This window comes from Mandrillus leucophaeus, unplaced genomic scaffold (genome assembly GCF_000951045.1).
Source record: "Mandrillus leucophaeus isolate KB7577 unplaced genomic scaffold, Mleu.le_1.0 Scaffold113, whole genome shotgun sequence".
NCBI classification, from domain to species: domain Eukaryota; kingdom Metazoa; phylum Chordata; class Mammalia; order Primates; family Cercopithecidae; genus Mandrillus; species Mandrillus leucophaeus.
This window is the reverse complement of record NW_012099543.1, coordinates 5034971-5058689: the sequence shown is the minus strand read 5'-3', so window position 1 is coordinate 5058689 and position 23719 is coordinate 5034971. Positions and strand designations below refer to the sequence as shown.

The window sequence follows — 23719 nt, the reverse complement described above, 5'->3', positions numbered from 1 at the left end:
TAATAATGGAAGAGGCTATGTCAAAAGATGCTTAGTATTTGTTTACCCAAAGGAATATTAATATTTGTTCTTATTACTTGCATCATGGCTTCCCAGCAGTAGAAGGCTTTGAAAGTAAACATGCATAATAACGTACCTTGATAAAGAACTCAAGCGAATCTAATCAATTATGATGAAACCAACTTAAAAATGTGTCAGGACTGCTAACATGAAAAGAGTTTAACTCTTTTAACAATTTACTTCATAGACATCATTTGAGTTTCTGCTTATAGTTAAGGCACTGAAATGCCAAGGTGATATGGATTTCTGCACCCCCTCATCCCCACATTTATTGTCTAGCTCTGTTTGAAAGAGATGAGTGCTGAGTGATAGATTTACTGTGGGCAGCGGTAAGAGGACTAGAAAGTGTGACCTTTCAGGAGTGATCACCATCCAAATAAACAATTCCCTTGTCTCACCTCCATCTACTCAGCTAGTAGCTGCCACTATGTGAATTACCTCTTTACTTCCCTATGGTACCATCCTTCATTATGGTTTTGCACATCTCAAATTCACTAAGCAATTTGGAAAGCAAAACTACTCTCTTACATATTTAGCACAGTGTTCAAAGACTGCATAAATGCTTGTTGAATAGTAAAAAGAACAGTTAACGTTGATTAAGGTTTTACTATGCACCAGACAATGTGCTGAGTTTTATACACAATCTTCACATCATCTTAGGAGAGGGAGAGAAACGAAGAAACTGTGTTAGGGCAAAGACTGAGACATAATGCATTAGTTAAGGATATTTTGATGGCATATAACAAATTCACTTGACATTATTTGAAGTTGGGAAAGAAATTAGAATGTACTGGAAGGTCATTTAGAGAGCTTATGGAAATCAAAGGCAGAAATTAAATGTCGGTCTCAGGAGGTACTATTACCAGGAAAGGTCTTTGGGATATAAGAAAGTGATCTCTCTCTTCCTTTGGTCCCTTATTGATGCTTCTCCTCATCCTTGTGACTCCCTCTCTGCTGATGCTTTTGCTGACTAATGTGCATGTGGCACCACATGACCACACCACAATGCCAACCTCAGCCCTCAAGTTTGCATCACTCCATTCAAGCAAAGAGCCCAGATGGAGAGTGGCATCTAAATCCCAAATCTGTATTCCAGCAGGATACCCTGATTGTCTCTGATTGTCCCAGGATCAGATACTGAAGCCTGGTTTATAAGCTGGGCCAGGATACCAGTGTCACTTTACAGACATGGCTACCTTTGACTTATTCCTGTGGATGAGAGCAGGCACTTCTAATAGGAGTGTGGGCTCAACAGGCACTCCAAACTGTGTCAACTAGAAGTGGGTAAGAACTGGTAATTATAAAATCAATAAAAGTTGATAATGAATTGAATGTGGCATGAGATAGAAGGAGCAATTTGAGATGACTCCAAGGGTTCTATCATAGGGGATTGGGAGGATCCAGGATGAGTCACTTCCATTGGAATGGTGGGCAGAGAATGAGACAGTGGAAGAGCCTGTGAAACAATAATGTGAGGAATATGTTTTCTCATCTTAAGAAAACATAACTCTGCCTACGGTTTCCACTCAGACTAGTGAGTTGGGAGTTGTAGCTGTACAAGCTCACCTCTTCCCTTCGCTTCTACAGTCCCCCTCTGGGCTTCTTTTCTGACCTTTGCCATATAACCAGCTCCACCTCCCACCCCAAAGTGTGAAAATTTCTCTCTACAGATTTGTCTAATGCATAATAATTCAAAACAGAAGAAACTTCTACCCCTACTCAAATCTATTACTGTAAGAGGGCACAGTATTTATTCTGCGCATTATTGTACCCCTGGGCCTAACATGGGCAATTATAGATGGGCAGTACATTTATATTGCATAAATATATTCACATTTATATTTGAAAAGGACATTTTCAAAAAGAGGTTTGCAAAATACCTGAGGAGGGAGAGGGGGACAGCTGCAGAAATACAACCAGTATAAAAATAGCTGACTTCCAAAATAGTGATTGAATTTCTAAAAGAACTACAGGCACTACACTTAAAAGTAGGTTGACCAACTTGTTCTAGTTTTCCTGGGACTTTTCTGGTTTTCACACCGAAAGTCTCAAGCCCTGGGAAATACCTCAGTTCCGGGAAGACAGGAATGGTTGGTCATCCAGGCTCGTGTCTTATCTCAGCTACTGTGAAAGGCAGCTAGGTGAGACCAACATGATTCTTTCTTGGCCAAGAGGAAAATCTTACATCTCAGCTCTCCCTTCCCTGTAAGGGCTTCCCATTCTTTGTGTTTACTTTGTTAACTGGTAACTAATATACACCTGGAAATTGTGCTCTATCATTGTAAACAGGATACTGATGGCTTATATGGTGCTCAGTCCCTGTAAAGGTGAACTCTAGAACAGAACAAGATGCATTATTTTGCTGTGTTACAAACTGAATTATGTCATGGACATGATGATCTAATGTCTTTCTCTGAATCCAACCTTGTGATAGTGATGATATTGTCTATGTGCCCTGTGGATCATGCAGACAAGTAACCTGGACTTTGCAGTTATGCAAAAGGTGTACACTCATTGTCAGTTTAGAAATTACCATTTCAAGTCATCAATTCTCTTATTAGTGGAGTGTCAATATGTCCCCATTCGCTTGGGTCAGTCTTAGATTAAGTTTGTTGTCCTGATTTAAATATTAATGGCATCCCCTCTTAAAAATCCCAGTAAAAAAAATAGGTCCAGGTTTGGGTGATGAATTATATGCACACTTCTGAGCATAGTTATGTGATTCCCAGAACCTAATCGCTCCAGTATGTATCGATAAATCAAGCTCCTAAATGTTCAAAGGCAGAGCTAGGTCCTAGGAGTGAGGTACTCCCAGCAATGTGCATGCAGCCCGTCTGCTCTATCCTTTCCTATTCTCCTTCCAGGATTCCAGTGCTACCCCCTGCTCTCTTCTATCTTGTAAATATATGCAGTATCAGATACAAGTGTTTATGACAGGCGTCAGAATCCTCCGATAAACATGCACGAGCATACCAGTCTCAAATATAATTTCCTTTCAACATGTAGATGAATTTTTCCTTCTAAGAGAATTACCTTGAGTTCTATACTCATCTCTGTTTCTCTGTCATTCACAAAATAGAGCTTCCTGATTCTTTTGCTGGGAAGGTTAATTTGTTTACTTCTTTTGGGCATTTGGGCTCTTTCATTTTCTATTTTAAGATGTTGCTAGGACTGGGCTGTGACAAGTGTGTTATTGTATAAAATTGTAAAGCCATACGTGCAACTGGAACCTAAAGGGACCCAGAGGTCAGTAGGACATTAAGGGGTTAATGGATGCTGGAGGGGGCCAAGGAGAAAGAAGGATTTCGATCCTTTTTTTGCTCAGGTGAATCATTCTCTTGGCTTCAGTTACCTATCTCCAAATGATGGCCAGGCCTGCCCCACTCCTGGCATCTACTGTTTCCTACTTTCTAGTGCCTGCTCCTGCATATTCTGTTCCTTGTATACTTTTAAATATGTTAAATGCTCCAGACTTGGAGGGAGAGTTACACAGCTGTGTGCTCTATGTCTTGCTGTAATCTTTTCATCTCTGATGTTATAATAAGAACTACTTGTAAAAAATCTGTTAATTATGAAATATAAGCACATGGCACACATTGACTGACCAGAATGGAATGAAATGAAAGGTAGTTCTCTCCTTCTCCCACCCATCTCCTGCTCTCACTACTCAGATATCCATTTCTTAGGTATCTTTTCAGGAAGTTTGTACACACGTGTATTAATGGATATCTTTTATATTCCCAATATACTTCCTGAGCTCTACTGTCTGCTGAGTGCAAGCCACTAGGAAGTCACACATACAGAGAGGAGGAGGATATAGTGCATTCTTTCACAAATCCAGACTCACAACTTGTCTCCCTGACTACGACTTTTCCTCATCCCCATCTACCCAGAATATGCTGCCAGAGCCATTTTCCCAAAATACTGCTTTCCTCATGCTCCTGCCCACAGAGTTGATGATGTTTCCTATCATCTATTTCTAAATTTCTCTGCCTTACTTTCAGAGCTTTCCTTTATCTTGAGTTCTTCTATATTCAAATGTCTAACAATGTTATTACTGTTATAATGATTACAAAACCTGAATCTGAATGCTTATCCGCAGAAAAATCAGTTTTGTCTTTTTCCCTGAGAAATGCCACCTTCAGTCCCAACTCTGGAGGGCCATAATGTATGTTGTTTCTCTTGAGCATCTTTTCTTCTCTCCACTTCAGGAAATGTTCCTGTACATTAAGGCTAGTCCTTGCATTACACAGGCGAGGAAACTGCACCTACTGTGGCTAAGTGATTTCCCACAAGTCACATGCCTCTTTTCTGGCAGAAATAAAACTAAGTCTTAGCCTAGACCACTAGTCTTTGCTTTAAACCATACTCCTTTAAACTAGATCCTAAAAGTGGCCTCACTACACCTATCCAAGCCACCACAAAGAAGAAAAGCAGATTAAGGGCAGTAAAATACATTAGTTTATTGGATTTGTTCATTGCAAGAGAGTAAGTGATTGCAGTTCATTCTGAAGTGGGTGCTGATCTGTCCTCAAAGGCAGCACCTGAGCTAAGCAAACTTGGCAAGTCCTTCTCTACCTTCTCACCTATAAATGGGACGAGTAACACTTGCCTTGCACACTTGAGTGAAGAGGAAGACTTTTTTTGTCCAAAGAGAGAGAATAATAGCTTATCATTTAAGATCATGAAGGCCCAGTTTCCATTTCTTCTCCTCCCTATTATCAAATGTAAAGTGAGAAAATTAAAGATAAACTATGTCCAGTGTTTGGTATACAGTGGGTGCTCAATGACTTCAGCTTTGATAATTTGCCCAGCAACTCAGTCCCTCTAAGACTGATACTTGCCTGACTTGAGCCAATGAACTTCTTTATTTACTCCAGCCTCACTCACATCACCCTGTAATCTGCTTGTCACCTTCAGCCTGGGCTTCTTCATTACTGCTCTTGGCCAGGTCTCCCAAATGCCCATCTGTGCTTGTATTTTTGTAAATCATCTGCTCCCAGACACTTATCTCTGCCAAGATACTTATCTTTTTATCCCTTTACTGTCTACTACTGAACATTTATGTGAACCACTTCTCTTTGTAACCATACTCTGTCTATGACGGTCTGTCTACTTGGGGGTAATTAGATACCTCGAAACACCTCTCCACTGCTATGAAAGGGCCTAGTGTCCGCAACTTGATGTTTCTCTATCTGGACCATCCTAGCACCTGTCAGAACTCCATGGCCCAGGGTGGCATTATGACTTTCACTGACTATAGGCACTTCTGTCTTTAAGGACCATTTCTCCACAAAAAATATTAAAAATCAGATTTCATAACTGTGTTGGCCTAAAGATGAATATAATCCAGGCTCTGTTCATTAATATGTATCATTCATATTACACTTACACTTTTCTTCTGATTTAAAAATAAATTAAACATTTTCATGGGCCCCTAAAAGCACCATGGGCCTCAGGCACTGTACCTTCTATGTCTAGTGGGTAAGTCAGCCCTGCTAGAGTCAGATATTCTTGAGTCCAATTTTGTATAAATTTGAGACACAGCAAAGAGAAAGAAGAGGCACAGGTAGTAATAGGAAAACTTAACACTCTTTGGTCTATGTATATGAATGATTGCTCATTTAGAGCTTGATTTCCACTTTTTTCTTCTCTGTACCAATTTTTTTTTTTTTTTTCCCAGAGTGAATCTTTTCTACTCACGTTTAGGCCTAGCCTTGTTTTGGTGGATTGCTTTAATAAGGATGGATCTGTCAGAGCTTGGAGAAGCCGCAGCCTTCCTCAGAAGAAGCGAAGCTGAGCTGCTTCTACTACAGGCCACAGCCTTGGACGGTGAGACATGTGGTGGCTGCTGGCTTCACTTTATTTTGCTCCTTCAAGGTGGTGACTAAGATATTTGATTGATAGAGAGGAGCCATCAGTTCTAGAGCCTAACTTATTTGCTTGGGGTGTGATCAGCCTCTAGGAAACTGAGCAATTGAAGGCCTCTGAGTATTCAGGGTAGGAATGGTGGCTGGGAGGCAGCCTAGGCCCGCGCCCTACACACTTGGTCCTAAGACAGGTTTTCTCTTCAAGGAGCCCCTGTTGTAACACAGACACCTGCAGGAATGGCCACAGACAAAGCCTTTCCTAGAAACCTCTTAGTTATCAGTGAATGCCACAGTAGAGCGAGGGGCCTGTGACTTAGACTGGTAGGTGATGTTTGTACATTGTGGGGAAGAAGAAAGGGAAAGACTCTGGTAAGGCTGCAGACTTTGAAGTTGTCTCTGGCTCTCCAGAATTTTCTGATGTTGGAGCTTTGCCTCTGGCGGTCTTCTAGGTCAGCAGGGTCACTCAGCCAACACTAAGCAAAAGATAATTAGGAGACTTGCTCACCCTGATTCATAATTCCTTGGTAGTTACAGGCATGGACAAAGGTTAATGAGGATTTAGCCTTAAAAAAAAAAAAAGGCTAAGTTCTACATTGAAATCTCTAAAATGTTATTCTTTTTCCTGCTACCTTTACATGTCTGTGTTGAATTTCAGCTAATTGGAGATGTAGAAATCAGATTCACAGTGTGATATAGCATCAAGCTACCTACATGTCTTAATCCAAAATTATTCAGTAGGTGCAACAGAAGGACTTGCTGAATGTTGTTCTAGTATTCAGAATTAGTCAACATTAGACTTCAATATGACCAATTATAATTCAAGCCAGTTATGGAGGATATTATATTTCCATCACAGACCAGTCCTGGATCAGTTCCCAGTTTCCAGTCATTGGATTCATGACTGTGATTAGATTTTAGGCTAATTATAATCCATCAAATCAAAAACAATAACCGAACTATCCCTGAGGTCAGAACTGGTCATGCAGAGGCTTATCGCAGGTAGTTAGATAATGGAGGACAAGATAATAGTGGTGCCAGGAAGAAAAAAAAAAATTGGGCCTAAGCATTAGAGATAATTGGATGATGCATTTATTAAAGTCAGCACCGTAAATAATTACTTAAAACATAGCAATGTACATAATTTTCTATTAATTTTTTGGACCAAACAATCCTTCCTCATAGAAATGCACTGGCAGCAAAGAGACAAGTGTTAGCAAAAGTTGTTCGTCTTCCCAGGCTGGTAGACAATGGAGTTTGCTCTTTTGAACTCAGGTCAAATGGAAGCAGTGTGATGACAAGTATTTAGCAGGTAGTCTTGGGTTCAAATTCCCTGTCCTTGACCATCTCTGGCTGGGTAATTAGAGCAAATCACCTCACTTTATTGAGCTCTGGTTTCCTCATTTGTCAAAGGAGATAATACTTGTCCTGTCTACCTTCCTCCATTGCTGTGAGGACCAAATGAGACTATAAATGTGACAAAAATAAGTATAATGTATTATTATGATACCTGAGAAGGAAAACTAGAATTCCTGGGTGTCAGTGAAGAAGCCCAAGTGGTTTTAGAGCTAAGACAGAACACCAGTCCAAAGCCAAATGTAAATAATTCTTATATTAGAACATGTAAGCAATCTATTTAAAATAACTCTAAAACTGAATATAGTATTACCCCCGTTTTAATCGATATCCTAGAAAAACGATTCAAAAGAAATACTTCAAATACGTAACAGTGGCTATCTCTGAGTTGTTTGATTATGGGTGATTAAAAACATTCTTTTCTTCATACATTACTCTTCAAGTTTTCTTCAATAAGCACATATTAGCTTTATATTGGAAAAGATATTTAATTGTCTAAAGCTATGAAATCATATAGGAAAAGGCCTACTTTACAGATGAGAATACGAACGGCCAAAAGAGATGACGACATGTGGCTTTATATCTTGTTACAAGCAAAGCCAGTGTTAAAATTCTGGCTGTCTCACTCAAATCCATTGCTATCTGCATTTCCAGCTCTGCATTATTCATGAACACCAGGAATTAAAATTGACAGAGTTCATTTACTTCATTTTTTAAAATGCCCCTGTCAGGGTTTGGGCCTCAGATGAGAAAGGATTTCTGATAATTTTTATCCCCTACTAAGTTTTTCCAGGGGTAGTAAAAGAGAGACTTCATCATGAGGCAGGCGATGAGCCTACTCCTGAAAAGAAGAATTGGAGGAGAAAAAGCTAAGCATGTGTTAGAGGAGGCAGGCTGTAATGGAGAAGCACTGATTCAAGAGGTGGATGATCTCATTTCTAGAGACATTATTACAGTGACTGCCACTAATTAGCTATGTGACTATGGGCAACTCTCTTCATCTTTCTCCCAAGGTTCTTTTTCTAAAAAGAGAGAGAGATACAGAGGGAGAGAGTCTGTGCCAGGTGACCTTCAAGTTTCTTTCAAGTGATAACATTTGGTTTAAAATGCAGAGCATTTTACCTTAAACATACACAAAAAATGTATGCTAACTGGGTGCTTTTCAAAAACAAGCATATTTTCATAGACATAACACAAAGCAAAATCAGTTTTTGCAAAAAGGGACCAAAATAATGAATACAATGCAAAGCCAGTATTTAAAACACAAACGATAAGTAGAAAGCAAATGCACAATCAGCTAGATGGGAACATAAACTCCCCTTGCCAAGCAGTTTTAGTGGTGAATTGTTTGTAATCAGGGAAACGAAGAAGGCAGCGCTGATAGCAAGAAAGTCATGAGCAACCAAATTCTTTGCAGAAACAAGCATGGTGGAAGAAGGGGCGAATGGTGCCCAACTTCAGCTCTTTTGTACACACTCCTTCCCCAGTCTTACTGCCTTCCTCTGGGAAATAAGGACCATCTGTCCTGCAGCAGTGAGCCCTCTCTAGCTTTTGTGACTCGTATATTAGAGGTGATGGTGGTGACTGAGTTCACATTACCTGTTAGTGCTGTGGTTATAGTGGGGTTTTTACCTGTGTCTTCCCTAGCCATTCATTGGCTAGCATTTTCCCCTTTTCAGCAAAGGCTTTCCCCATCTACCTGAGTAGCTGTGACCTGGGGACTTCTGTGAGCTTCTACTAAGGCTCATTTTCATATATATATATATATATAATATTCACTTTCCTTTAAAAGGAAAGTGTGATATATTACATATACATATATATACACACATATATATACTTTTAAAGGAAAATGAGCCAACTCCTGGGTTCAAGTGAACGTCCTCATTCAGTCTCCTGAGTAGCTAAGACTACAGTCATGCATCGTCACACCTGCCTAATCTTTATTTTTTTATTTTTTATTTTTGAGACAGAGTCTCACTCTGTCACCCAGGCTGGAGTGCAGTAGTGGGATCTCTGCTCACTGCAACCTCCGACTCCCTGGTTCAAGTGATTCTCTTGCCTCAGCCTCCTGAGTAGCTGGGATTACAGGCACATGTCACCATGCCCAGCTAATTTTTGTATTTTTAGTAGAAATGGGATTTCACCATGTTGGCCAGGATGGTCTCGATCTCCCGACCTCGTGATCCGCCCGCCACGGCCTCCCAAAGTGCTGGGATTACAGGCGTGAGCCACCGCACCTGGCCTTATTTGTTTTTTTGTAGAGACAGGACTGGGGGAGTAAAGGGTCTTGCTATATTGCCCAGGCTACTCTTGAACTCCTGGGGTCAGGATATCCTCTTACCTTGACCTCCCGAAGTGCTAGAATTATGAATGTGAGCCACTGCACCCAGGCCCTTAAAATCATAGTTTTTATTCATCATCACTATTTGCTTCAAGTGGGAGAGAAAGAGAAGCTGCCTCAGGTGTTCATAAGAGTTCTGGCTCATTTCACCCCAGACCTCTTGTTGTTTAATCAGTTTATGGAGGGCTACTTTGCTTAGGGATGGGGTATGGGAGTGAGAAAGGTGAAGAGAGAAAAAGAACATATGGGGGGCAAATAATATGAGCTGGTTATGTTGTGTGACATAAACAACCCATATTCTCTCTTCTCAACCTGCCCCCCTGCCAATTCAACCATGTAATTTCACTTAGCTGACTTTCACTCCAAGATTAGACATGAGGTCTAAAGAAACACTGAAGAACGTAACCATTAATCTAAATTTTCACTTAGTTGTTCCCTGACCTTTCTGAATGAGTTTTTTTGGGGAGGGAATCTGGAAGGGGTGCAAGCACCAGGGCGGTTAGGTGGTTACCTAAATCCTGGGGTGTGAGTGGAGGAAAGTGTTGGGGTTGGAAGGGGTGTTGGGAGGTAACTTTCTTGTAGCAAAATGATCTATGGCGCCCCCAAGCTGCCGCTTGCTGAGATGTTTCTTGTTCCTGTAGAGCCATTATGTGAGTGAGTGTGTCTTCAGGATGAGCTTTCATGATTTTATCTAACTTTGCAAGTTCCTGTAGTCAACAAGCCGATTTAGCAGAAATGAGATTAGATCTATCAGTATGAAAGTGTCCAGTGTATATTTCTGTAAGTACTATAGCTATAATCCATTTTTTTTTCTCTACAGGGAAGAAGAAATGCTGGATTCCTGATGGTGAGAACGCTTATATCGAGGCTGTGGTAAAAGGGAGTGAAGATGATGGAACAGTAATTGTTGAGACAACAGATGGAAAGGTAAAGAAATTTTTATTTCATTGTGTTGATGACTATGTTCTCTATCAAATAACTAAATATATTATTTCTATAATATTTTAATTAAAGACATGGAGTAGGAGATACCACTGACTCACTGTGAAGTCATTCATTTTAAGAAGCTCCTCCTTAAGTCAATGGGCACAATGGCTCATGCCTATAATCTCAGCACTTTGGGAGGCCGAGGCGGGCGGATTGCTTGAGCCCAGGAGTTTGAGACCAGCCTGGGCGACATGGCAAAATCCTGTCTCTACAAAAAATACAAAAATAAGCCAGGTGTGGTGGTATGTGCTTGTAGTCCCAGCTACTTGGGAGGCTGAGGTGGGAGGATCACCTGAATCTGGGGAGGTCGAGGTTGCAGTGAGCAGGGATCCCACTCTGGTTGCACCCCAGCCTGAGCAACCAGAGTGAGATCCTGTCACCAAAAACAAATAAACAAACAGAAAAAAACTCCTCTTACCATCAAAGATTTAATGAAGAATAGTGAATAAATCAGAGTAACACAATTGCCAGTGGCAAAGATTATTGACCAGAACTCACAGCCATTTCCACTTTTTCATCAATGTTTCAAGTTAGTATTTTTTAAAAAAGGTATCCTGTGGGATGAATAATGACTTAAGGAATCATGAAGAAAGTTGTGTTTGTAGGATCAAGAATGAGATGTATAATTTGAGTAAAAATGGCATAGTGTCACAGAGACCAAGTGATGGGTGAATGGCCAGTAATGACAAATGCTACAGAAGGAGATTAAGAGTTGGAGAAAATCTTGGATTTCAGAATTAGGAGGTCACCTATGACCTTTGAAAGAAAAGGTTATGCCAAGTGTTGGGGTACAAGCTGGACTATTTCACAGAGGAAATGTGTAGTGAAGCCATAATACCCCCAGCCCCTTCTCCCTGCCACCAAGGCATTCAGAGAGGCAGGGTGACATTGAGAAGACAGCTCACTCTCAGAACCTTTGCCTATATTGCTGACTTCACATTACCTGCCACCCATGGTATAAGCTGGGCCCCATTTCTATCCTACTTCAATGAACGCTTCCTTATAGATTTTACAGATGATTCCCTGCCAATATTCACTTCTCTAAACTCCTTTAAATTCTATCTCTTCCCAAATCCATAAAAAGCCACATCCTATAACAAGCAGATATTGTTGATATCAAGAAAGTTTGTCTTTTTAATGCTCTATTTGTTTTTAGGCAATTTACCATCTAACGTGTTGCCATCTGATTTTTAAAATTCTGGAAGCCACTCATAAACTACCACACAGAATGCTTTCATATGTCTTCCTGACAGTCAATATTTGTTATGTAAAAAAATCTCAAATTAGGTAGATGTTATTTGACTCTTCATGAAATTAAGAAAAGAACTTGGTCCTTTTCAACTGGAACATAAATAGGTGGACAAGGGAAAATTCAGCAAGAAATTTTCCTTAGTCCTAAATCAGTAAACGAAGAAATAGAGACTCAGTCAGGGTCATTTAGCCTTGGGACAATATTTTATTAGAAAAGATCCCCCAAAGAAATCTTGTGCCTATTAGCAGTCATTCCCCCTTCTTTCCTCCTGCACCAGCCCCAGGCAATCACTGATCTACTTTCTATCTCTATAGATTTGCCTATTCTAGCAATTTCAGATAAACAGGAGCATAGAATCAGTGGCCTTTTGTTTCTGGCTTCTTTCACTTAGCATAATGTTTTTGAGGTTCATTCACATTGTCACATGAATAAATATTTATTTCATTCCCTTTTATGGATAAATAGTATTCCATTTTACGGATATACCATGTTGTTCATCCATTCATCAGTTGATTATCACTGGGTTGTTTGTATGTTCTGTCTATTATGAATAATGTTTCTATGAACATGCATGTGCAAGTTTTTGTGGGGACACATGTTTTCATTTCTCTTGGGAGTGCATTTGCTGGATCATATGGTAACTCTGTATTAAGCATTTTGAGAAATTTCCAAACTGCTTTTCAAAGTGGCTACCATTTTACATTTCCATCAGCAACATATAAGAATGAAACTTTCTCCATATTCTTACAAGCACATTTTATTTTCTTTTTGATTACAGCCATTCTGTTGGGCATAAAGTGGTATTTGAATGTGATTTTTATTTGCATTTCCCCAGTGACTAATGACGTTGAGCATCTTTTCATGTACATATTGGCCATTTGTTTATCTCCTTCAGGCAAATGTCTATTCAAACTCTTTGCCCATTTTTTTAATTGGGCTATTGGCTCTCCATTATTCAGTTGTAAGAGTTCTTTTTACTTTCTGGATGCAAATCCCTTATCACATGTATTATTTGTACATATTTTCTCTCAGTCTATGTATTGTCTTCTCATTTTCTTAATGATGACCAACTAAATTTTATTAGGCCTCCAGATGTGAGGCTTGCTCTTCTGAGCACATTCTCCAAAACAAACTACTTTGCCTTCAACAGCATTTAAGGTGATTTGTGACTATAATGTGGTTACAACCATACGAAGAAGAGCATGAAAGCCATTAATGGAGGTAGAAAGAAGAGTCTGAAGGTGGTTTATTTTGTCCTGCTTGTTCTTCCTTCATGTTATGAAGGTCCCATTCCCCCAGCTTTACTCTTTGTCTCCCTGGCTCCAGGATTCCTCTTCCTCATGTTAGAAGTGACTACACTTCCAATCACCTTTGGTCTTTGTAACATTAACAAAGGCAATAAATCCAGTGGGTGTAAAGTACTACTTATTGATGAAAGTTGGTAATGAAAAAAATAGAAAAATAGAATTAGGGAAAAGGGGAGGTTTTTGAAGATGTATGAGATAGGATTACGTTCTGCATGGGTTTGAGGGGAGTCCTTGAAATACAGAAAGTGAAGGGACTCAAAAGAAGAGGGATTACTATTAGAACAATGTCAAAGAAGACAGATGGATAGAAATTGAATCAAGAATGTAAAGAGTGTGAGAGCCTTGGGAAGAAGCCATCACCAACTAGGATTAAATGGGGCAATCAATTGACACAAATATGTATTAATCATGGAAAAGGGGTATAGAAAGGGTGTTAGGAAACCTGTGAGAAGAATCTCAAGAAAGTATTTCATAGTAGAAATGCATCCATATTCATCAAGATATTAATATTTATTATGTACCATATCCCAAGCATTGTGATTATAGTTACTAAGCATTTAATAATTATAGTTATTAAGACAACAACATCAAAAATGAACATGCATGTGCAAGTTTTTGAATGTCATTAAAGAAGACAACATCAAAAATCCTTCTTAAGGTATTTATAGTCTAGCCAGAAAATAGTCTAACATAGTCAATTATTAAAACATACACAAGAGTATTAATGTAAAGATAGTACAAGTGGTAAGACTTAACAAAAGAGGACAAACTAATAAGCTGGAGTAGTTGGGAAGGTTTGAGGGAGGAGACAGGTTTTGAACTAGGTCTGAAAGGAAAAGGTCTGCCTCCTTAATCCTCCACTCCAAGCTGCTTCTTCTAAATTTCCAAGGTATGTTGGGACATCAAGGGCTGGAAGTTGGGGGTTAGATCATGCATAATATGATCTATGTACTCTTAGAGGCAATCAGGGCTAGCCAGAAGCCACAAGATTAGGGTAGTGCATGACAGAAAATCTTGATATAACAAAAATACTATGTTTACTTCATCTTTAGGGAAAGAGAGGACTTTTTCAGGGAGCACCTGCTTTTTTCCATGAAGTTTGGCTTAATTTCTTCTGGCCCCATCCCCTAATGAGGCATCATTTTTTTCTTTTTGAGTCTGAATATTCTTTCTGATGCATGGGAAAATGAATAAGCATAGGAGACAGGGGAATATATCGTGTATTTTTCTTCTCTCTGCAGAGTCTGAGCATAAAAGAGGACAAAATCCAGCAGATGAATCCTCCAGAGTTTGAAATGATTGAAGATATGGCAATGCTGACTCACCTCAATGAGGCATCCGTGCTGCATGCCCTGAAGCGGCGCTATGGCCAGTGGATGATCTATGTGTGTAATATGCTTTCCTGCTGAACTGTCATGCTGGCACTCAGATTGCACGTCCCAGTCTCTCCTGGGTGCTCTCCCACATTGAGTCTAAGCATGCTCACACGGGGATAGTCCTTGAGGAATGTCTACTGGGAAGGGACCTTATCTTAGCATTTCCCCAATTTCATTTTGTCAACATTCATGTGCCTTCCCACAGATCACCCTTAGTTAAAAGCATGAGGCTTGGAGCCTGACAGACTAGCCATCAGCACTGTCACTTGCTTGTTAAGTTTCCTAACTTCTTGAAGTTGCCTTATCTATAAAGTGGGATAACAATGTCTGCCTCTCCATGGGAGCCTGGGGGATTAAATAAAAGAATGTAGGTAAAGCACCTAGTTCAATGCATGTCACCTAGTTAGTGATTAATGAGTGAGATGATTTCTTCATCATCATTAAATTGATGATGGTTGGTTGCTCAGGTTCTTTGACTTGCTCAAAACCTATGCAGCAGAAGCAGTGCTGAGTAGATTAAGCTAAGATGTAGCATCTGGGACCCATGGCCATAGGAACCATGGAATGCAACCAGCTTGCTCCTCAGCTCTCTGATTTACCACGTAACTGTGTTAGTTTCCCTGGGGTGCTATAACAAAATTACCACAAGCTGGGTGGCTTAAAACAACAGAAATTATTCTTTTACAGTGCTGGAGGCCAGAAGTCCAAAATCAAATCCAATCAGCAGGGCTGCACTCCTTCTGGAGGCCTTTGGGGGAGAATCTTTCCTTGTCTCTTCCAGCTTCTAGCGGCTCTAGCATTCCTTTTGGTTGTATCACTCCATCTCTGCCTCCATTGTCACATCACCTTCTCCTGTGTGTGTCTTTTATAAAAACACAAGTTATTGTATTTAAGACCCACCTGGATGTCATCATCTTGAGACCCTTAACCCTTAATTACATTTGTAAAGGCTCTATTTTTTCCAAATAAGATCACATTCACAGGCTCTGGAGAATAGGACATAAACATATCTATTTAGGGGCCATAATTCAACCCCTTCAGTGACTGAGTGACCCACATGAGCTATTCCTTCTCAGTGCCCTAAAAATCAAGCCCCTAATCTTGCTGAGGCAGAGAATCCCCTCTGGCCTCAAATGCCTGATGGCTGGTTACTGAAATCTCTGCAGTCCTACCATTAGGGTCCTCTCTGTCTTCAGAAGCTCCATGTGTCAGACTTGTTAGTAATTAGCAGGTCTCCCAGGAGAGAGGTAATCCCAGGTCCTGATGTTACTCTAACCTGGTTCTGTCTCTTCTTGTTAGAAGTCCCGTCTCTACATGATTCCAAAAACTCTCCTCTGAGTTCCTTTATAAGTAACATTTGAGCAAATGTTACTTGACAGTGGAAGAGCTGACAAACCTGGAAGTATTTCTAATCTAGTTTCTGAAATCTTTTCTGATCTTCCCTCAGACATATTCAGGTCTCTTCTGTGTGACCATAAACCCTTACAAATGGCTTCCCTTGTATAAGAAAGAAGTCGTGGCCGCCTACAAAGGGAAGAGGCGATCAGAGGCTCCCCCTCACATCTTTGCTGTTGCCAATAATGCCTTTCAGGACATGCTTCACAGTGAGTAGCTGCCCTACAAAATGAAAAGTAAAAATATCTGATCTACTTTTTTTCTATGTGCCTAAGAGGCACTTAGGCATTGTGAGTGGAGCATGGCCTTTACAGTTAGCTAATCACTTGAAGCCTCTGTTTCCTTCTAGATAAAATGTGGGCAAAATAGTACCTACCTCCTAGGGTTATTGGGCCGATTAGTTTGTACATCAAAGTGAGATAATGCATTTAAAGTGCTCGGCCCAGTGGCTGGCCCAGAGTAAGCCCCCTGTAGATGTTAGCCTTTATTATATAAAGCATCTGCTCTAGTGTCTGGCACAAAGAAGTTATTCTATAGATATTATTACACAATGATTCTTAAAAGGCTTAAAGTGTCAAGAATCTCAATCATTAGTTGGTTACCATTTGTATGTAGAGCAAAGAAATAGGCCTTTAATTTATGTGCTCTTATGACTGACATACATAGGGGCAAGAGAAAATCGATTTTACTCTGTACCATTTGAGTGCTATGTTTTTCTAACTATAAATGATGCTAATCCTTTCCCTTGTGTCTGATTTCAAATTGTAGCTAGGGAAATTTTGAATAAGTTCATACTAATACATAATCCTCGAATATTCTGGCATTTTTCTTTCTTTTGTAGATCGAGAAAATCAGTCTATACTCTTTACGTAAGTGTTTGCCTTGTTTTTCTTTTTTGGCCTGAAGTAAGTTTCAGTGGAAATAGATACCTCCATTTCACTGGGAATAAAACTTTGATTCACTATCTTTAAATTAATTGCCCTTTAGGTGCAATACCTTTGAGGTAAGAAAAAGATACTCAGGAAATTGTCATTGTGCTTTAGTCAGTGATGACTCCAAATATGGTGTCAGCTAGTCTGCCTCCCTCATTTTCAGAGATCCTTTAGAAATAGTGCATGAGCTGATCTTAATTACTTTCTTGATGATTAAGAGAGCTACACTGTCCCAAATGGTCACCTTCAAAAGCCTCTGGACTGGCTAAGCAGAGGGGCTGAATGTCCAGTAGGTATGCCCATGGAACATTTAAGAAGCAGTTGTGGGCAGCCAGATTGGGGCAGGCCAAAGTACATGAAGCAGTGAAAACTAAAAGATGGTGACATTTAGAGAAATAAGAAAGGGAGTGAAAAGGATAGAAGGAAGGGTCACAGTGGTATCTTATTGTATGTGAGTTTTGATGAAAAGAGCACTGGCCGGCCAGGTAAAGTGTCAGCATGGTGACTGAGACTCAAGGGGCTGTGAAGTGCTAAAGTCCTTTACCTTCCCATGCAATGATGATGATACCATCTTGTACATTGGGCTCTCCATTGGCTTCAGTTATCCCAGGAGAAATCATAAGGTCTCAGAATTTTAGAGCTAGATGAACAGTTGGAGTTCAGACTTTCATAGAGATGATAAACTATTTTCTGGAGTTTTGTATAGATAAAGGCAGGCAGGCCTTGGTTCAATGATGCTTATGTTGAAGAGGCCATAGATTTACCACTGTGCTCTTCCCACATTACAAAGTTAGCTGGTTGTCAAAGGTAAGGTAAAGCCTAAAGCCCAACTGCCTGGTGAAGTAATTGGTAGCCTTTTTCTGAGAAGAGGGTTGGACTTGGCTGTATGGTAGCCTTCATATGTGAAAATCTCTTGAACAGCTGGTAATGAGGAGCCTTGTCTAGTTAGAAGAGGCGCTTTCCTACTCTTTGTTATTAGGACCATAAGGAACAGGCTTCCTAATATTTACAAAATTTGTGATCTTTCTAACTCCAGATTTTTGCCCATGCTGTTTTTCCAGCCTGAAATGTCCTTGCCTTTCTCCCAACCAATTAAATGTCAATATGTCCTCAAGTTCCATCAGAAGCTTTACTTTTATGTAAAAGGTTCCCTGCTTGCCATAGCCTATATAATCAAAATTACCTTTCTTTCATTGCACTGATAATCAGAACTAGTTAACTGTGTCACTGAATTTCAAATCACAGAGGAGAATCTGGTGCTGGAAAGACTGTGAACAGCAAACATATTATCCAGTATTTTGCCACCATAGCAGCCATGAGTGAACCCAGGAAAAAGCCGGTAAGTGTTTATATAGCTTGGCAGAAAAGATGAGGTGGCCCTATCCACTGGATCATGGAGGCTCTGTCCTGACCACTTTTGGGAAGTAAGGAGGCAACAAGTGCCACAGGACAATTTGCAAATCATAGAAAAGTATTTTTTTTTTAAATCTTTCCTTTGCTCCTTGAGAGGATCATCAAGTGCTCCAAACAATAACATGAAAACATTAATTACATAATCAATTTCACATCTGCTTAAAGGGGCATTTTCTGGCCTGGTCTTTGTTTGTTGGATCTGTAAGTTAAGTCCTCAAGATTCAAACCATCTTACCTAAAGTCTAGGGTCATCGGTAGCTTGGATATTTCTGAATCCCTTTAGCTACTGTGAGATATCAAATTCCCATAAATATGCACCAATAGAAGTTTTCTTCATTCATACCTAACTCCTGGAGCAAGTTCTAAATGCCTAATGGACATACCCCTCAATGTTAATCACATACCACGTTCAGAAAAACCTTTGCCTTCCCTATTTAAAAAAAAAAAAAAAAAAAAACAACTTGTTCATTTTAGTTTAGCTCCATTAACATGTTAATGGACATCATAATAACTAGAGGATAACTAAGACCATACACGTTGGTATGCAAAATAAAATTAGGTAATGCTGACTGGAACTCAAAATCAATGAGTTATTGAGCTGTTAGACCTCTCATTTTTCTATGTCTGGCATGATTATTTTGCTTTTTCAATTAGATACTGGATGTTTGCTGTTTTTGCAAAGTAAGAAATATATTAAAATAGTCATCTGGCTCAATTTTTAAACTATAGAAGTTTCTTTTCTAACGACCACATTCCTGAGTTTGATTACTGATTTCTTTGGATATCATTGAACTCTTTTATTTATAGATAGTTATATCTATAACTTTGTTTTTACAAGCATTTTAGTTTTTTTTTTCGGAGTGCATTAAATGGTTTGGTTTAGCCATTGAGTTTTATGATATAATACAATACATAATATATAACACTTCTATGGAAATCTTTGCTCATATATATATAATGTTCTCTAACTTATTTGAAGGACAGTAAACCCATATTACTGAGAAGGGATATAATACTTATAAATCCATAAATTATTGAGTACGATGTACTATATACGTTCCCCCATAAAATGGGGAGTATTATATAGTAGAAGGGATATAAGAAGGGATATAATATTTATAAATCCATAAATTATTAAATACCATATACTATATAGTTACCCCCATAAAATGGGTCTTTGAGGCTGACTGGAAAACAACAAAGCCATGTAGATATGGTAGATAGGTCGATGATATGTTTTGGCCCATCAACCTGAGCACATGTGATTCAAATTCAAGATCAATACTATTAAAAGTCACTACTTGGTGGGAACCTCTAGATTACTTAGGAAAAGAAGCAAGCAAAAGTGTAGTTTAATAACACCAAGAGTCTGTTGTATTATGCTAGGATAAATTTCCAGGTACAAAGATCAGATGGGAAGAGAGGAAGATTAATGATGGGGGAAATACATGATATGATATTTGTCTGTAAATAAGCTGGTATGTTTTTCTTTTTTATTTGGTGACGATTTTTTTTTTCCCACTCAGGCCAATGCCAACCAAAAAAGAAGCATTGCAAATAAATGAACTCCCACGTATTCATAGGGGTATTGTATATTGTTAGCCTCTGTCATCCAACTGTTTTTCTGATTTCTCATTCCAAGATAATATAACCAAATTTGGAAGCAGGTTTTGGCCATTGGTTATCAAAGCAAGAATGGGGTTTGACCTGGAGATGGAGGGCTTGCCACATTACAGAATTCTACTAATAGCTTAATCAACTGTACTTCTCTTTCATGTGTCTCAGGGGGCGTTAGAAGAGCAAATCATGCAAGCGAATATTATCTTGGAAGCATTTGGAAATGCTAAAACCCTGAGAAATGACAACTCCTCTCGTTTTGTAAGTAACATGATTTAGCATAATATCAAAGTATTTAATTTGTATGCAATGGTAAAACTCATATGTAAGCACATAGGTATGAAAAAAATTCTAGAACACCAAAGAAGCTCTTTGATTAAAGTTTGTAATGTTAGATTTCTCACAAACATTTACCATCTATTTCATTAAGACAATTAAATTTTTATAAATAAATATACATCTGAAGAGTTTCCATTTGGTCAATTTCAAGAAAAAAGCATTTATCTTAATAGTTTCAAATTCCACTCCCAGTAGAGAAGCTCACCCAAAAAATTATAATCATGCCTTATATTTTATTACGTTGTACATATTTGAAATATTTTCTCCTTCATAATTTCCTAAACCAGTAGGCACTTCCTAATTCACTTACTACAATTACTGTTTGTACTCTTGCCTATGGCCTCCTTACCCCTGAATATTTTTCACTGAAGACTTTTTTGGGGGTCTGACGAGAAAGTATTTTTAAGTAGCTTTTGATAACTAGAACTCCCACGGAAGAGGAAGAATTTGGATTTCTAAACCTAGTTTAACAAATTCATATTATGCCAAGAATGAGTGGCAGGGAGCCACTGTATAATTCACAAGAAAATTTGCAGAAGGCTTCCTGTTTGAGTCTCCCGGCATAATTAAATAATAACCACATGCTGATTTGGCTAGTTTCCATCCAAAGCCTTAGAGCTGCTCTGTTCACATTTAGATGTGCTTACAGTGTCTGGCTGGTCATAGCAGGCACTAATACTGGTTCATAAAACAACTGATAGATTTGGGATTTGTTAGAATGCTAAAGGACTTTCTGCTGAAATATGAAAGATAGAAAGCTGGGGAAAAAAAAGCAAGGGAAGAAAAAGGAAGGAATAGAGGGATGGAAAAAGAACATTTTTAAAAAGGAAAGAGGAAAGATAAGGGAAAAAATAAAAGGAAGAAAGGGAAAAACATCAGGTAAAAAGAAAGATAGCCAAGTGTGGTGGCTCATGCCTGTAACCCTAACATTTTGGGAGGCTGAAGTGGGCAGATCACTTGAGCCCAGGAGTTCGAGATCAGCCTGGGTAACACAGTGAGACTTTGTCTCTACTAAAAACACAAATATTAGCCTGGAGTGGTCGTGTGCACCTGTAGTCCCAGTTACTCAAGTGGCTGAGGCAGGAGGATGACTTCAACCCAGGTGTTTGAGGCTGCAATGAGCTATGATGATACCACTACACTCCGGCTGGGTGACAGAGCAGGAACTTGCCTTAAAAAACAATGAAGAAGAGAACAGAAAGGAGAGAAAAGTTGGAAAGACAGAAGGAAAGAAGTAGAGGAGAAAAATAAGCATGAAGATGGATCAATGGAAAGAAAGAAAGAAGAGAGAAGAAAAAAAAAAGGAGTTCAAAATAATCAAGAAATCTGGGTTAAAATTTTCAATTAATACTAAATAGATATGTATACATATACCTCTGTATATGTGTATGTGCACACATATATATGTACCTGCGCGTTTGTATGTATGCGTATATATACATGTGTGTTTGTGTGTGTGACTCCCACTGTCCTACATATTTTAATGTACCTGTTCGATCCCCCTGTACAGAGCTACTCACCTCTTCTTGCCAGGCTGCTGTCCTGCCCTGGTGCCTTCCTGGCATGGGCCAACCTCCACCAGGCTGACTTCCTCCCTGTTTCAGCATCCTCATCCCACAGGCTCTAGCTGCAACCAGATGGTGCCACCTCCTTAGCTGCATCTGGCATTCTGACATGGGCGCTGGCACCTCTGGACAGCATTTCTGCCCCTCTAGATCCTGCCTTATGGCTTTTCACTGATAAGGAAGAAAGAGTATCTGTCTATTCTTTAGGCCAAGGTGTGCTTTGAAACAAATTAGATCACATCACTCCTCTGCTTAAAACCTTACAATGTCTCCCAAGCACACAAAAAATAAAACCCTACCCTTTCCCATGTTCTACATGGCTTACATGATATGGAGTTTGTCTACCTCTTCAACTCCATTTTATGCCCCCTCTTTCTCTGACTTTCTAAGTTCTAGGATACTGGCTTTTCTTGTGATTTTATGTCAGAGCTGTTGCAGTAACTGCTTATCCACTAGCCTATAAGGTTTGTGAGGGTAGGGACCATGTCTATTTTTCTTGTGTGGTATCTCTAGTGCCTAGAAGGTTACCTGGATCTCAGTAGATGCTCAATGAATGTTGGTGAATGAACAAACAAATATGATGAGGAAATATTTTTATTATCTTTAGATAAGAACAGTGAGGCCCAGAGAGATTTCACAGTGCCCGCAAGAATACACAGGTAGCAATCAGCAGATTTGGGGCTACAAGCCAGAACCACTGCTAGTCCTGACAATCATTCTGGCTTCCTCCAGATATTAGCTGGTGCTATCTCATCTCAAACCCACATTGCATTTTTCTGTTTTTTTTTTTTTTTGGTTTGTTTGTTTCTTACTTTTGAGGAAGTAGTCATTTTGAGAGTTACATATAGTGAAGCCATTGCAAGTGCTTGGAAAATTTGAATAGGAAACTGTGTTCTGTGTCTGAGTGTGTTCTGTGTCCACACTAGGGCAAATTCATCAGGATGCACTTTGGTGCCAGAGGCATGCTGTCATCTGTGGACGTTGATATCTGTAAGTAGTCATTGCACTATCTGATTACTTTTTTTCCTTCTTCCTTCTTTTCTTTTCTTTTCTTTCTTTCCTTTCCTTTCCTTTCCTTTCCTTTCCTTTCCTTTTCTCTCTCTCTCTTTCTCTTTCTCCCTTCCTTCTTTCTTTCTTTTCTTTTCTTTCTTGACAGGGTCTCACTCTGTTGTTCAGGCTGGAGTGCCATGGCAGGATCATGGCTCACTGCAGCCTCAAACTCCTGGGATCAAGCAATCCTCTACCTCAGCCTCTCAAGTAGCTGCAGCTACAGGCATGTGCCACCATGCCCAGCTAATTTTTAAAATTTTTCTTTGTGGAAACGGGGTCTCACTATGTTGCACAGGCTGGTTTCAAACTCCTGGCCTCAAGTGCTCCTCCCACCTCGGCCTCCCAAAATGCTGGGATTACAGTTGTGAGCCACTGCACTCAGCCTGATTACTTTTGTCCTACATTTTGCAAGAATGCCTAAGTATGAATCTTTATTCATTTCTCATCATCCAGATTTTCTTGAAAAGTCCAGGGTGATTTTCCAGCAGCCTGGAGAGAGGAACTACCACATATTCTATCAAATTCTATCTGGACAAAAAGAGCTTCATGGTAAGTGTAGGATTCTGGAGCTTAGGGTTATTCCAAAACAAGAAAAATAAGCCATATTTGGGGGATGAAAAAGTGTTATTCAGTAAGTTTCTTAGCCTATTTAGACTTCAGTATATTCATCCTTAAAACTTAGGGAGTTGAACCAATTATAGAACTAGTGTTGTATAATTTTATATGGACAGACAGTAAATGGCAACACTTCTTTTTCAATTTGGTAGCAAAAGGAAGAAGAGTGAAAGTGGGTAGGATACCCAGCAGAGGTGAGTGGGTGAGAGAGTGTGTGTGTGTGTGTGTGTGTGTGTGTGTGTAT

General features: G+C 39.5%; 1 protein-coding gene across 1 annotated transcript in view; it reads left to right on the top strand.

The window, feature by feature from the left end:
- Positions 1–23719, top strand: part of MYH15 (myosin, heavy chain 15) — a 141629-nt gene that overhangs the window by 712 nt on the left and 117198 nt on the right. Inside the window, 10 exon segments of the mRNA XM_011995587.1 lie at positions 5744–5773; positions 5775–5892; positions 10448–10554; positions 14415–14558; positions 15997–16153; positions 16786–16813; positions 18122–18215; positions 20075–20167; positions 22737–22800; positions 23314–23409. Coding sequence (XP_011850977.1) covers positions 5744–5773; positions 5775–5892; positions 10448–10554; positions 14415–14558; positions 15997–16153; positions 16786–16813; positions 18122–18215; positions 20075–20167; positions 22737–22800; positions 23314–23409 — 931 coding nt within the window.